Genomic DNA, 12,715 nt, shown 5'->3' on the forward strand with positions numbered 1-12,715 from the left:
TTGACGACTCAGTCTCCCCTCAGTCTCTCTGGCTAGAGAATCGCAAGTGTCCCCCTTTTTTTTTTTTTTTTTTTTTCCTGTCTTGCATAAAACCCAAGCTTTCTTCATTTGCTCCCTAGCAAGGACAAAATCGAGTTGCCAAGTTCAGGACCCAGCCCTTCTGTCTGCTCCATCCTCCAAGATGCATCTAGTGGGGAAGACATTCATGGGCACCATGCAAACTTCTGAGAGGATAGGATTGTGGAAGCAGGAAATGGGTGCCCTGAGTCAGGCCGGGGCAAAGGTCACCCAAGCTGGAGGGGTAGGGGTCACCAGGCAGAGGGACAAGAGCTTACTTGCTGCTTCTTGATCCATACCCTGTCTTTCTGCAAGTAGGATCAAGCCAGGCCTAGGTCACCCTGGGACCGGCGATGGAAGAACAGATTCTATGAAGTTAAATCTGCCTAGACCTTTGATAACTGGCCGGATGTAGCTCCATTGCCACGGGCTGCATAAAGAAGGCCCGGGAGGGAAATGAGGGAGGGTTAGGTGAGGTTTCTATCTCTGTGTCAGTCAGTGCAGGCTGTGGAACAGCACCCTAGGGCAGTAGTGATACACAACCCCATTTACTTCCATGGTTCTGGAAAGTAGGGCCAACACAGTCCGCTTCAGTTCCATGAGGGGGCTCTTCCTGGCTTGCAGATGGCCGACGTCAGCATCTTCGCTAGCATCTTCTCAGAGTGCAGAGAGAGATAGCAAGTTCTGGTGTTTCTTGTAAGGGCAGTAATGGCATGATGGGACTTTACCGTCACAAGCACATCTAAGCCTAGTCATGTCTCAAAGGCCACAATCCAAATGCTGTTATCTGGGGGATTGGGACGTATTTGCACAGAGAGGTGGAGTTCGATTCCTAGCAAGCAGCCTGGTGAAAAGGAGGTGGAACATGAGGCAGTGGGCCCACCGCACCAGTGCCTGAGCAAAGTGTGGCCCCTGCATAGGTGCCCCGCCCCCGTGGTGCTTCAGAAAGAGTACAAGCCGTCAGTGGACTGAAGGAGCTGCCCAGTTGGGGGTGATGTAGGGGTGAGGATGAGGAGGAGGATCCATCCACAGAGCTCTGGGATGACAGCTCAGGCCTCTGGGAGCAAGGAAGAGGAAGAAAGGGTTTAACTCCAAGTGAGGCAAGGCTGGAGCATTGCGCTGTAGAGGACACAGGTGTGTGGCCTGGCAGAGACTGCCTTTACCAGCAGGGTGCAAGCACCCCTGTCCCCAAAGTAGGTCAGAGCTCCATGGGAGATGGGCAGGCACATGTCACAGGCCAGGGTATCCCCAGGGGACCCTGTTCCCGTCCGCCTTACCCCCAAAGAGTTTTCTTCTTGTTTTGATGTGAAGCTGGATTTTATAAGGAAATCTGATGGCAGAGAAACACACTGGATTTTCCACAGTTAGAAGCCAAGTTATTGGCCTGAAGTAGCTGGAGCAAGGCCCCTCTCCCTTCAGATTTCTCCCGTGCCAGCATCGGGCTGGGACCCTCAGTCTTCTAACTGGACTTCCAGCTCCTTTATCCTGCGACCTGCATAGAAACGTTTATTCTGCTACAGTGGGATATGCCTGGCCATTCCTAGTCACTGTAGGTTGTATGGAGAAATCTAGAAGACCAGGAAAGGATAGATTGCTTGTCCACATAAAGATGAAGGCATGTTGAAGGCTCAGTTCTCAGGTGTGGCCGTCTCTTAATGGCTCAAGGTTTGTAACTTTTCATTTGCCAGCAAGGTGGCTCAGCGACATGCAAGCCTGAGAACACGGGTTCGATCCCTAGAGTCCACACAGGAAGCTCCACAGTCACATAGATTGTCAATGCCAGTGCACCACGACAGAGAGATGGGGGGATGGGGAGGGGGAGGCTGCCAGAATCTCATGGACCGGCTAGCCTGGAGCAGTAAGCATAGTAGGAACAACCAGAGACCCTACATCAACAAGGTAGGATGCAAGAACCAGCTCCCCAAAGATGTCCTCCTTCCACATGTAAGCCATGGCAGGCACACGCGTACACACATACACCCTCAAAAACAATAAGAATAACTAGAGCAGATTTAAGGTAACTCTCTCTATTAGCTTCACAAATTGCAAGAGAGAGAGAAATGACCCAGGAAGCTGGTGCCTCTGTGACGTCATAGCAGCTGACACTGACTGAATTTGTTAGTGTTCCCTGCCCACCCTAAGAAACAGTCCCTTGGAGCTAGTCAGCTAGAGGCAGGACCTCCAGAGAGACAGGTCTAAGACTTGTGGCAGGTAGGGTCCTCGGTGTCATAGGAAAGGTTGAAGTCAATGTGGCATTATGTCATTGTGTCCTGGTGGAGTGACTGGGGAATGCGTTGATTGATAAGGTTGCCTCCACACTTGGAACTGCCTGTGAGCAGGGGAGCCCTTGGCCCCACAGCTGTGTGAGGTAAATCGCTTAACACTCCAATTCACACTGTAGATCTCACGGTTAGGCCTCATTTCAAATGAGTATTATAAACATGTGGAGAGTTGCAAGGTCTCACAGTTGACGGAACAGATGCACGTATAAACAGGGTTTAAATTCCTATCAAATTCATGTTGCTTTTTTGCAAGAATTCCTGGAGGTAGCCATGAGGTATAAGTATCTTGCTTGTTCATTGTTTTCTTTCTTATGTATTGACTTTTTTTTTTATGCAAAAAGATGGTTGGTCAACAATCACCATCCCATCCCACTAAATGAAAATGCTGGCCCTTTGCTGCAATTTGGTTCCATATGTCTAGACCCTCGCCATAGCAGGCCGCGCAAAAGAATCTGGAAGGCTAGACAGGGCAAGTTATTCCACGGATCACTTATCAATGAGCATATATTACAGGTGATTACAGTTTAGATGCAGTCTCCCTGCATCTCCAGCCCACAGAGGTCTGTAGAAGAGGGTCCCAGTGTGATGGCATGCCTGTTTTTCTCCGTAGCCATCTCCCCCTGCAAGATCCTCAAGTGCAACTCTGAGTTCTGGAGTGCCACATCAGGCAGCCACGCCCCTGCCTCTGACGACGTGCCAGAGTTCTGTGCGGCCCTGCGCACCTACGCCCTGTGCACGCGGCGGACAGCCCGCACCTGCCGGGGCGACCTGGCTTACCACTCGGCTGTCCATGGCATAGATGACCTCATGAGCCAGCACAACTGTTCCAAGGATGGCCCCACCTCACAGCCACGCCTGCGCACTCTCCCGCCAGCTGGGGACAGCCAAGAGCGCTCAGATAGCCCCGAGATCTGCCACTATGAGAAGAGTTTCCACAAGCACTCAGCTACCCCCAACTACACTCACTGCGGCCTTTTTGGGGACCCGCACCTCAGGACTTTCACAGACCACTTCCAGACATGCAAGGTGCAAGGCGCCTGGCCTCTCATCGACAATAATTACCTGAACGTGCAAGTCACCAACACACCTGTGCTGCCGGGCTCTGCCGCCACGGCCACCAGCAAGGTATGGACCGGGGTCTGGGGAGGCTGGGCCAGGCCTGCAGGGTCACGCTGTTCAGGCTGTGCTGGCACCAGGGTCAGTAAAGAGGCAATGATTTACAAAGGACTGCTCTGAAGATCCCTTGTCAGGAGATTAGCCAACTTGGAGCTGTGTCTTATTTTCCTCTAGTGTGGTATTTCTCAGACTTATAGATACTCCTCGTGAGACAGCCATGAGATCCTATTCCAGTGTTGGAAACCAGCATATAGAATATATAAGTCTATTTGCTTGTTTAATTTGTTTTAAGCATTTCGAAAACACACGAGTAAATACACAGAGACTGTATTCACACCATTTCTACCCCCCCCCCACAACAACTCATGTGTCCTTCCCACTCCCTCTCAATTTATTGACCTCCTGTTTAATTGTTGTGACATCTACACGTATATTTTATGTTATGTGATACATATACACAACCTACCAAGGCCCTTTAATGTCACTTGTGTATATAGTCCACCAAGAGCTGCTGAGAGATGGAGAATCAGTCTTCTCCAGAAATGAGCCCCCTGATAGGTTATGCAGTCCCACGTAGTCAGCCAGAACACGTGTGCTTTTCAGCTGGGCAAAATAGGAAAAAGAATTAGCCTCGCACAGCACAGATGCAAGAAAGCCTCTGTGAGTGGGCTGGGTACAGTGTTTGGGAAACTTAGATTCTAGTGGGTGTGCTTACCTTTGTCCAAACGTGCGGCACAGGCGAAGACGGGAAACCAATTTCCTTATAGTTCTGAAAACAGAAGTTCAGAGGATGCTGGGAAAATGGCCCAGTCTATAAGGTGCTTGTCAAGCAAGTGTGAGGATGGAAGTTTAGATGAGCAGCGCCCACTGGGGAAGCCACGCAGCCTGCAATCCCAGCCTCGGGGGCGGGCAGAGACAGAAAGCCCCTGGGGCTCGCCGGCCATCTTGCCTAGCTGAATTGGTGAGCTCCCAGTTCAACTGGAAGCACCTCAGAAAAGATAGCAGAGACTTGAGGAAGACACCTATATTGATCTCTGATCTCTGACCTCCACGTGTCCATGGACCTAGGGACACTTTACATGCATACATACATATATACAAACACACACACACACACAAGTACAGAATTCAGAAATGCTCTAAACGATCACTCTCAAGCCTTTGGTGTGGTCTCACCACCCCCCGCCCCCAGACTCTGTCTTGGTAGAAGCATATTGAGTCTGTGATCTGCGTTCCTCTCTCTGGACCAGTGGCCTTGCCTGCCTCTACGGCTGCACGTATAAAGGCAGCAGTTGTAGAAGGCGTTGTCTGTGTCCCCACTCCAGGATGCACATACCCCTCCTGGCTGATTTTACCACTGCACATCTGGGATGAGGCTAGACGTGGGGTATTTTTTAAAGCCCTCACTGGAGTCTGGGGATGTGATTCAGTTGTTAGATTGCTTGCCTAGCATTTAGTCCCCAGTACCACATAAAACTGGACATGGTGGCTCATCCCTGTAATCCCACGACTTAGAAAGTGGAGCAGGAGTCAGTTCACGGTTATCCTTGCCTAGACAAGTGACTATGTAAGCCTGGACTAAGTGAGACCTTGTCTCAAAACAAATAAAACAAACGAACAAACAAACAAATCATTCAGTAGTTAAGGTGCCCTGTTTCTCCGTGACTTACCTGGACACTGAGATCAGGCAGACGGAGCCTTGAACACCTGAAATGGGGGAAGATAGAATGGATACGAAGGCACTTTACAAGTACCCTAGAGGCTGTCCAGAAACCCTCATTCCTCCTCCCCGGGGCCAGCCCTGTCTGCCTAGTGTAGTTCCACTTGATCAAACAGGAGGTTCCCCACCCAAAATGTACTTGGTGGGGAACCCCAAGCTAGACTTTGACTTCAGCCAGGACAACTCCAGAGCCAGGCAAGATCTCCATTGCCACAGAGTCAGCTGAGGGCCATTCATTCTCTCTTCCTAGGAGGGATCAGTGTCTGGGGGGCCAGAGCTCAAGTCCTGCACACTAGCCAGTGCTGGGGACAGCTAAGTGACATAGCCCCATTTCTCAGGCAAGGGCATACTCCTGCCTGCCCCAGGTTCCCCCTGCTCTCTTCTGTCGGGGAAGGGAAAAGGGAAGGTCTCCAGGGGCCTCAGACTTGCCAGGAGGTCCAGTATCCAGGTGAAGGGGCAGTGCTGTCAGGCAGTGGAGACATGTCTGCCCTCCTTAGTGCCTGGCTTCTATGTGCTGCCAACCCTGTCACCAGAGCCCCCTGGGGCTTCAGGCTGGCTAGGAGACAGTGGGTCTATTTCCCCCAGGAGGAATGTGTTGGAAGACCACATGTCAGGCAGTGCCAGGCTGGCCCACAAGGCTGTTTCTGTTCCCTTCTCTCCCTGCCACACCCTAGGAGAGGATAGTGGGGTGACCTGGCAGCCAGAAAAAAAAAAAATGCTCCATTGCTGCCACTTCCTTCTGCTCTGGTGGCCGTGACCTACCAAAGGTGTTTTCTTTCTGGACCCTCCTACTGAGTAGGAAACAAATGTGTCTTCACCATGGTTGCCCTCCCAGGTTCATAGTACCAGGTCATGGCAGGAGATCTGTGGCTAGAACAGTCTCCTCCCCGTCCTGGCCCTCAGAAGACTTCAGGGTACCCCAGGCATGCATCCAAACACCTTCCTGCTGCTTTCAGCTGCTCACCACCCTCCTTCCCCAGAGCCAAGATAAATGAGTCCTGGAAGCCTGAGGCGGTAGATTCTAAATGCAGCAACAAACACAGCTCTGGAAGAGACCCAGCCTCCCTGCCCACCCCATGCTGTGGGCTCCTCCTGAGGGCCGACATCTGGGCACCCCGGGAGGCCTAAGGATACAAAAGGGCTGGGGACCCCAACTGGCTGATGCTCTTTTTGACCTAGGAAAGCGTGATCACCAAATGTGACAACAGAGCCCAAATACAGAGCTGGAAGTGACCAGGGAGACCTGAACCTATGCCTCCTTGGGCACACTTAGGCTGTGTACCGGAGGCAATGTGCCTGGCCTTAAAACACCTAGACAGCTGAGGCACACCTAGACCCCAGCCCTCAGCAAGTAATGCTGTCCACAAACCAGGTTGGGCTAATTGCTCGCTTGTTTCTGGCCTTCATTCCCTCCCTCCGCCTACCTTTCAGATGTCCACTCGGATTCAGGCTCCATGCAGGGCCCTGGGCACCTAGGAACTGCCTGAACAAGAACGGGAAGCCTTCCCCAACTCAGGTCAGCATGGAGGCTTCCAGAGTGGTTATAGGGTTGTGTGGCAGAGCTTGACCAGGTTAGCTTTCCTCTGTGGCCTAGACCTTTGAACTCAGGAGGCAGAAAACTCTCCGACCCCATCAGCCTGGGCTCTGCTACAGACCAGACAGTGACAGTACTGCTGTCCGTAGCCAAGCCAAACTCAAAGCTTAGACCAGACCGGGAGCCTTGTGGTCCCCAGGTGAGCTACCCCCCTCAGTGGCCAATTCCCAGTGCCTTGGCATTCTGCCATTCTTGGAGCCTGTTGCTCCCCAAGTGTATGTGTGCTCTCTGATTTAGCAGCCTGGACTCCCCCTTCATGCCAGCCCCTTACCACCATGCTGTGCCCTCCCTGCCGGCAGCTCCTGGCTCTGCCCAGGGAACTGGTAGAGTCTGCCACTGAGCTGATCCTTGACGACAGTGAGAGTCCCCAGTGAAGGAACAGGGAAACATAGTGCCCCCAGGGAAGCAAGGGATGGAAGAGACTTTGATCCCCAAGAGGTGTAATCTCTGGGGACTTCATCCCACCAGAGCCCAGATTCTAGCTTTAACCCCCTACCCCACCTCCCAGATTTAGCCCCAGCCTGGTCCTTACTCTGACCTGGTAGCCTTGCCCACCCACGGTTATGGAAGCCACGTACAGAAAGTCCAGCCCCATACAGACAGGGCCTCACCCAGGGGCTTTGGTCAAGCCCAGGATGCTACCATTAGCCCTCCAGGTCCCTCCCTCTGCCTTCAAGGGCCCGCCTACAGAAGGGTGGACTCGTCAGCCAGCTTCCCAATCCAATGCCTCCTCCCAGTTTGGCTTGATGTGCCCACTTTACAGGCAAGGAAACCGAGACTCTGAGGGAAGGAACTTGTATCTCTCCACCCCTAGCACTCAGAGGCCTATTACAACACTTCAGTGGCCTCTAGGGGTTGTAGACTCTTGCCCCCTCCTGTACCCCCAACCCCTGGCTTCAGATGACATCACTGACATCCTCCCCACCCTCCATCCCTTCATCCCTCCCCCCTTCCCACCCCATCCCCCACCCCACCCCCGTGTTGAGGAGGGCCACTGAGAGATCCGAGGGCCCCTTTGAAAAGGGGGGTACCAAAGGCTGAGAGACATCCATCCATGGTGGGTTGGCAGCGGGCCGCTAGGCTTTCGGCAGGCCCCCTTCATGTTGTTACTTGTGGCTTCGTCCCTGGCACAAGTGCCAAGGAGTCAGGCAGCCTGTCAGCCTTCCAGGAGGCTGTCTCCACAAGAGATGGCGGTTCGAGCCAAACCAGCCTTTCCTGTTCTGAGGAGACTGATGACACTTGGAAAACTTGGAGCCCCCTTCCCCATGTCTGTGTGGCTCTGTACATGAGATGAACACCAGCGTCTCTCACTTTGCCATGCTTTCCCAGACCACCCTAGCTGGGCCACCTCTATTCCTGCAGGTGCCTTCACACCACGGTGGGCAAGCTCTTGGCTGGGAAGAAAAGGGGAGGCCGAACCATATGAAGTCGCCGTTTTTATAGGTCAGGGACCGGAGAGTAAGTAGTAGCTGCACTTTCATGTGGCCCTGGGCTTACGGCTCTGAGGCGGGGACAGGCTCTGTTGACATCCCATGGGAGGCCTTGAGAGGAAACCAGGAAATGGAGTCTCATGTTTAGAAAGCTGCATGGCCAGTGAGAGTGCCTTCAGAGCTCAAATGCTGGGGACACAGCCCTCCCCAGCCTTTCTCTCTACAAAGCAATAGATGGGGCTGGTCACTCATCACATAAAGTGCACAACATGGGAAGGTGCTTGTTTCTTTTTAAAGCCAGAAGGAAAATATTAGTATGGTCTAGCCCAGACTGTGCTTGTTTTGTGGTGGTGGTTTTGGTTTTTTGTTTGTTTTTCTCTATGCAGCTCTGGCTATCCTAGAACTTGTTCTGTAGACCAGGCTAGCCTTAAATTCAGAAATCTGCCTACCTCTGCTTCCCAAGTCCTGGGATTAAAGGTGTCTGCCCACCACCGCCTGGCCTGTATTGGTTTTTATACAAGTAGAATCTAAAAGACCTTGAAGCAGGGGTTTTTGTTTTGTTTTGGCCCTCGGGGGGAGGTTGTTATATATTTGGGTTGGTTTTTAATATTTCTATAGAGGAAGGAGCCCACCCAAAACAAAACAAAATCCGGAATACCCTAGCTCCTGAAAGACGCATGCAGCCTGCCCTTGCTGATGTCCGGCCACCCCTCCTGCCTCTGGGCCTTCTCAGGTCCCAGGACCCCTGGATACCACCATTTCCTACCTGGTTAGCATGGGGGACTCCCCAGAACAAGATGGTACTGAGCCGAGGAACTCCTCCCAAACTTCCGAGCACTTGTCAGCCTGCTCAGTGTGTGGTGGGCAGAAGACTCTGGGCTCCGCTGCCCTGGCCTGAGGCCTCCCAGGTTCCTTGCAGCCTGGACCAGCAGCCAGGCATTGTCTGTCAATCCCCAGTTTTCACATCTGGCCTTCCTGGATGACCGTTCTGCGACACCGCCCCCCCCCCAACCCAGGTGTTTTGACTCTCTTACCCCTGACCATCCGCACGATTTTCCTGGTTTCCAGTGCTTATACTTGCTGAAGCAGAGATTTCCTTTAGCGCTTCCAGTATTGCCCCTTGATGCTGTGAGCCTTCCCGGCTCTTTCTGCTGCTGCACATACCTACTGAGCAGCCAGGCAGAGCACCCAGCCTCAACCAGGCCCACGTGCCATCAGCAGCCGGGGTCCCTTATCCTGGCAGATCTTCTGGTGTAGAAGCAGGGGCAGCATCCCCCTGGAGGCCCTATCAGCTAGCTAGCCAGATCGCTTGTTCTATACAGAGAGGGCAGTGGTAACTGAGCCTGGGAAGGGACAGCACAAGGGCTGGAGGGGTGACTCTAGGTGTCACCTCTCCCATATGCTGCCTCCCTTCCTGGCGTCAGGCTGGGTTGCCAGGTTCTTGTTGCCCTCCCAGGGGCAGTGCCTTGATGGTGCCCAGAGAGGTTTCTGTCCTACCCTTACCCCCAGCCAAACAGCTGGCCCCTGAGCAGCAGCTGGAGGAGGGGGCCATTCTTTGCATAGCATTCTTCCAGTCTCCAGCCTTGCATTGCTGTCCCTGGAAAACAGCCAGACACCTCTCCCAGGATGACAGGCAGGAATGTCACATTGGGCCCTTTCCCGGGCTCCCCAGCCTCCTACCCTGCAAACTAGTGGCTAGAAGACCCTGGAGCAGTGGTCTTCTCAATCCTCCTCATGCTACGGCGCTTTCACACAGCTCCTCATGTTGTGGTGACCCCCCCCCCAACCATAAAATAACTGCCACCTCATAACTGTCATTTTGCTACTGTTATGAATCATAATGTAAATATTTTTGGAGGTAGAGGTTTGCCAAAGGGGTCGTGAACCACAGGTTGAGAACCGCTGCTCTGGAGGTTAGAAACCCAAAACTGAAATCCCGTTTCTGCCTTTCAGGGCTTGGGTGGCCTTCGGCAAGCTGCTTGCAGTGCTCTGAGCAGCTGTAGAATTGCCGATGTTACCTGCTCTAAGGATAGGAACTGCGGTCCCTGGAATGCCAAATACAGGGAGGGTCTCACTCCCAGGACAGCCTGATGACCTGTGGGCTGCATTTGGAAGTGACCTCCCTGCTCAGGCCCGCACGGAGGCATCACCCATAGCCTAAAGTCTCTAGCTTTCTTTGGTTGGCTGCCACCTTCTTCCTTTCCTTCTTCTTCCTCCTCCCCAGCTTGAACTGATCCCCAGAATTGGCTTGGGGCCATGACCTCCGCCCTCTGGCTTGCATGGATTTTGCCCACTCATCTCCCCTTGGGCATTCGAGTCCTCCATTCTACCTCCTGGTGGGCTCCATGCAAGGTACTCGGGGCCTCAGCAGACCTGCCCCTCCCAGCTTTCTAGCTTCTGCCACTGCTGGCATCCTTTGGCTCATGGCTGTACCTTTCTCATCTCCACCTTCCTAGTCACACTGCCTCTTGGCCATCTCTCCCGGGACCGTGCATCTCTGTAGAAACTTGTGGTTGTCCTTGGGCCCACGCAGGTGATCCAGTATGTCTCCATCTCACTACAGTCACATCTACTGAGCCCCTTTTGCCATATCAGGGGGTACTCATGAGGTGAATGATGTTTGAGGAGCAGTTTTTATCCTGATTGTGGAGGACTAAGGATTTTTTTTTTTTTTTTTTTTTTGGTTTTCCAAGAGAGGGATTTTTTGTGTCTCCCTGGCTGCCCTAGAACTCACTCTGTAGACCAGGCTGGCATCAAACTCAGAGATCCACCTGCCTCCCAAGTGCTAGGCATGTACCACCTTTTATTTTTAATTGGACCATTTAATTTTATCATTATGGTTCACCTCTCTCTATAGTGAATAAGCTGTTGTTGCTGTTGCTGTTGTTCTTCTTCTTGTTTTTTAATTACAGTACTGAGCTGAAGTTTTTCTAAGTAATTTTAATATGTTAAAAAACAAACAAAAAAGTTACAAAGAAAAATATTAAGTATACAACAGTACAGATGGCATTGAAGTGTGACCACTGTGGAAAAGGGAGGGTCCACAGCAACCTGGGGCCACCTCCGGGGTCCCTGAAACCTCTAAGGCGCGTCTCCTCACATCCTAACCCATCCTCTTCTGTCCCCTCCTCCACAGCTCACCATCATCTTCAAGAACTTCCAAGAGTGTGTGGACCAGAAAGTGTACCAAGCTGAGATGGACGAACTTCCGTCTGCCTTTGCCGATGGCTCCAAGAACGGTGGAGACAAACACGGGGCCAACAGCCTGAAGATCACAGAGAAGGTGTCCGGCCAGCATGTGGAGATCCAGGCCAAGTATATAGGCACCACCATCGTGGTCCGACAGGTGGGCCGTTACCTCACCTTTGCCGTCCGCATGCCCGAGGAGGTAGTCAACGCTGTGGAGGACCGCGACAGCCAAGGCCTCTACCTCTGCCTGCGGGGCTGCCCGCTCAACCAGCAGATCGACTTCCAGGCTTTCCGTGCCGACGCCGAAAGCCCTCGTAGGCCGGCAGCTGCCAGCCCCTCTCCTGTGGTCCCCGAGACATTCCCGTATGAGACAGCTGTAGCCAAGTGCAAGGAGAAGCTGCCCGTGGAAGACCTGTACTACCAGGCCTGTGTCTTCGACCTCCTCACAACTGGTGATGTGAACTTCACGCTGGCCGCCTACTATGCCTTGGAGGATGGCAGGATGCTCCATTCTAACAAGGACAAGCTGCACTTATTTGAAAGGACTCAGGCACTGCCGGGTGCTGTGGCCGCAGCAGCATCTCCCTTGGCGCCCCAGGTGTTCATTGGCACCCTCACACTCCTAGCCCTGCTGCCTCTGTTGTGCTAGACGGTTGACCTTGTAGGGTACATAAGAGGGCATATACTCTGCCCCCGGCCTTGGGCGGCTGCTGCCCTTGGCTTCTCCTTTGTCTGAGGGCCCAAGTCAGCATCAGGGTGTGGCCCAGCAGGTGGGCTCCCTGTGACCCAGTGTTCTCTGCACCCTTCAGCAGCAGAGGTGGCCTCTGGCTTGATGGCCTAGACACAGTTCCCTCAGAATTGTCATCATCCATTTTGGCCAGGGCTCGGGGCCTGGGACAGCCCTGCCCTCTCTCTTAGTGCACGCGACAAGCTTGTGGTGTTTGATGCTGTGTTTTTGTGACAGTAGAGATATATGAAAGGGAGAGAAGCTCCCTCCACCCCCGACCCCACCGTGTGAATGTGCGAACCAGAGCCCCCCCTAAGCTGAAGTCCCACCCCTACCACCAGAGAGACACTGGGAAAGTCGGCTCCTTCCACACCCTCACAATGCACTGAGACAGGCCCGGCTGACTGCTGCACACCTACTCTGGGGCCTCCTGTGCCCTCCCACACACTGCACACACTGTTACACAAGCACACTCGCACACATTAAGCCCATCGGGACACCCCAAGACTGAAACATCTCCGCGGTTCTTTCCCCTGGCAGGGCCTCCTTAGCAGTGTGACACCAGCCAGAGAGCCCTGCTCAGCATCTTTAGTAAATGGA

At 53.1% G+C, this 12,715-nt stretch overlaps 1 protein-coding gene across 1 annotated transcript in view; it reads left to right on the top strand.

The window, feature by feature from the left end:
* Positions 1 to 12,715, top strand: part of Rgma (repulsive guidance molecule BMP co-receptor a) — a 42,238-nt gene extending 29,523 nt beyond the window's left edge. The window contains exons 3-4 of the mRNA XM_051148728.1: positions 2,950 to 3,464; positions 11,336 to 12,715. Coding sequence (XP_051004685.1) covers positions 2,950 to 3,464; positions 11,336 to 12,037 — 1,217 coding nt within the window. The 3' untranslated portion in view covers positions 12,038 to 12,715. The remainder of the gene's footprint in view (positions 1 to 2,949; positions 3,465 to 11,335) is intronic.

Source organism: Acomys russatus, chromosome 7, assembly GCF_903995435.1.
Source record: "Acomys russatus chromosome 7, mAcoRus1.1, whole genome shotgun sequence".
NCBI classification, from domain to species: Eukaryota; Metazoa; Chordata; class Mammalia; order Rodentia; family Muridae; genus Acomys; species Acomys russatus.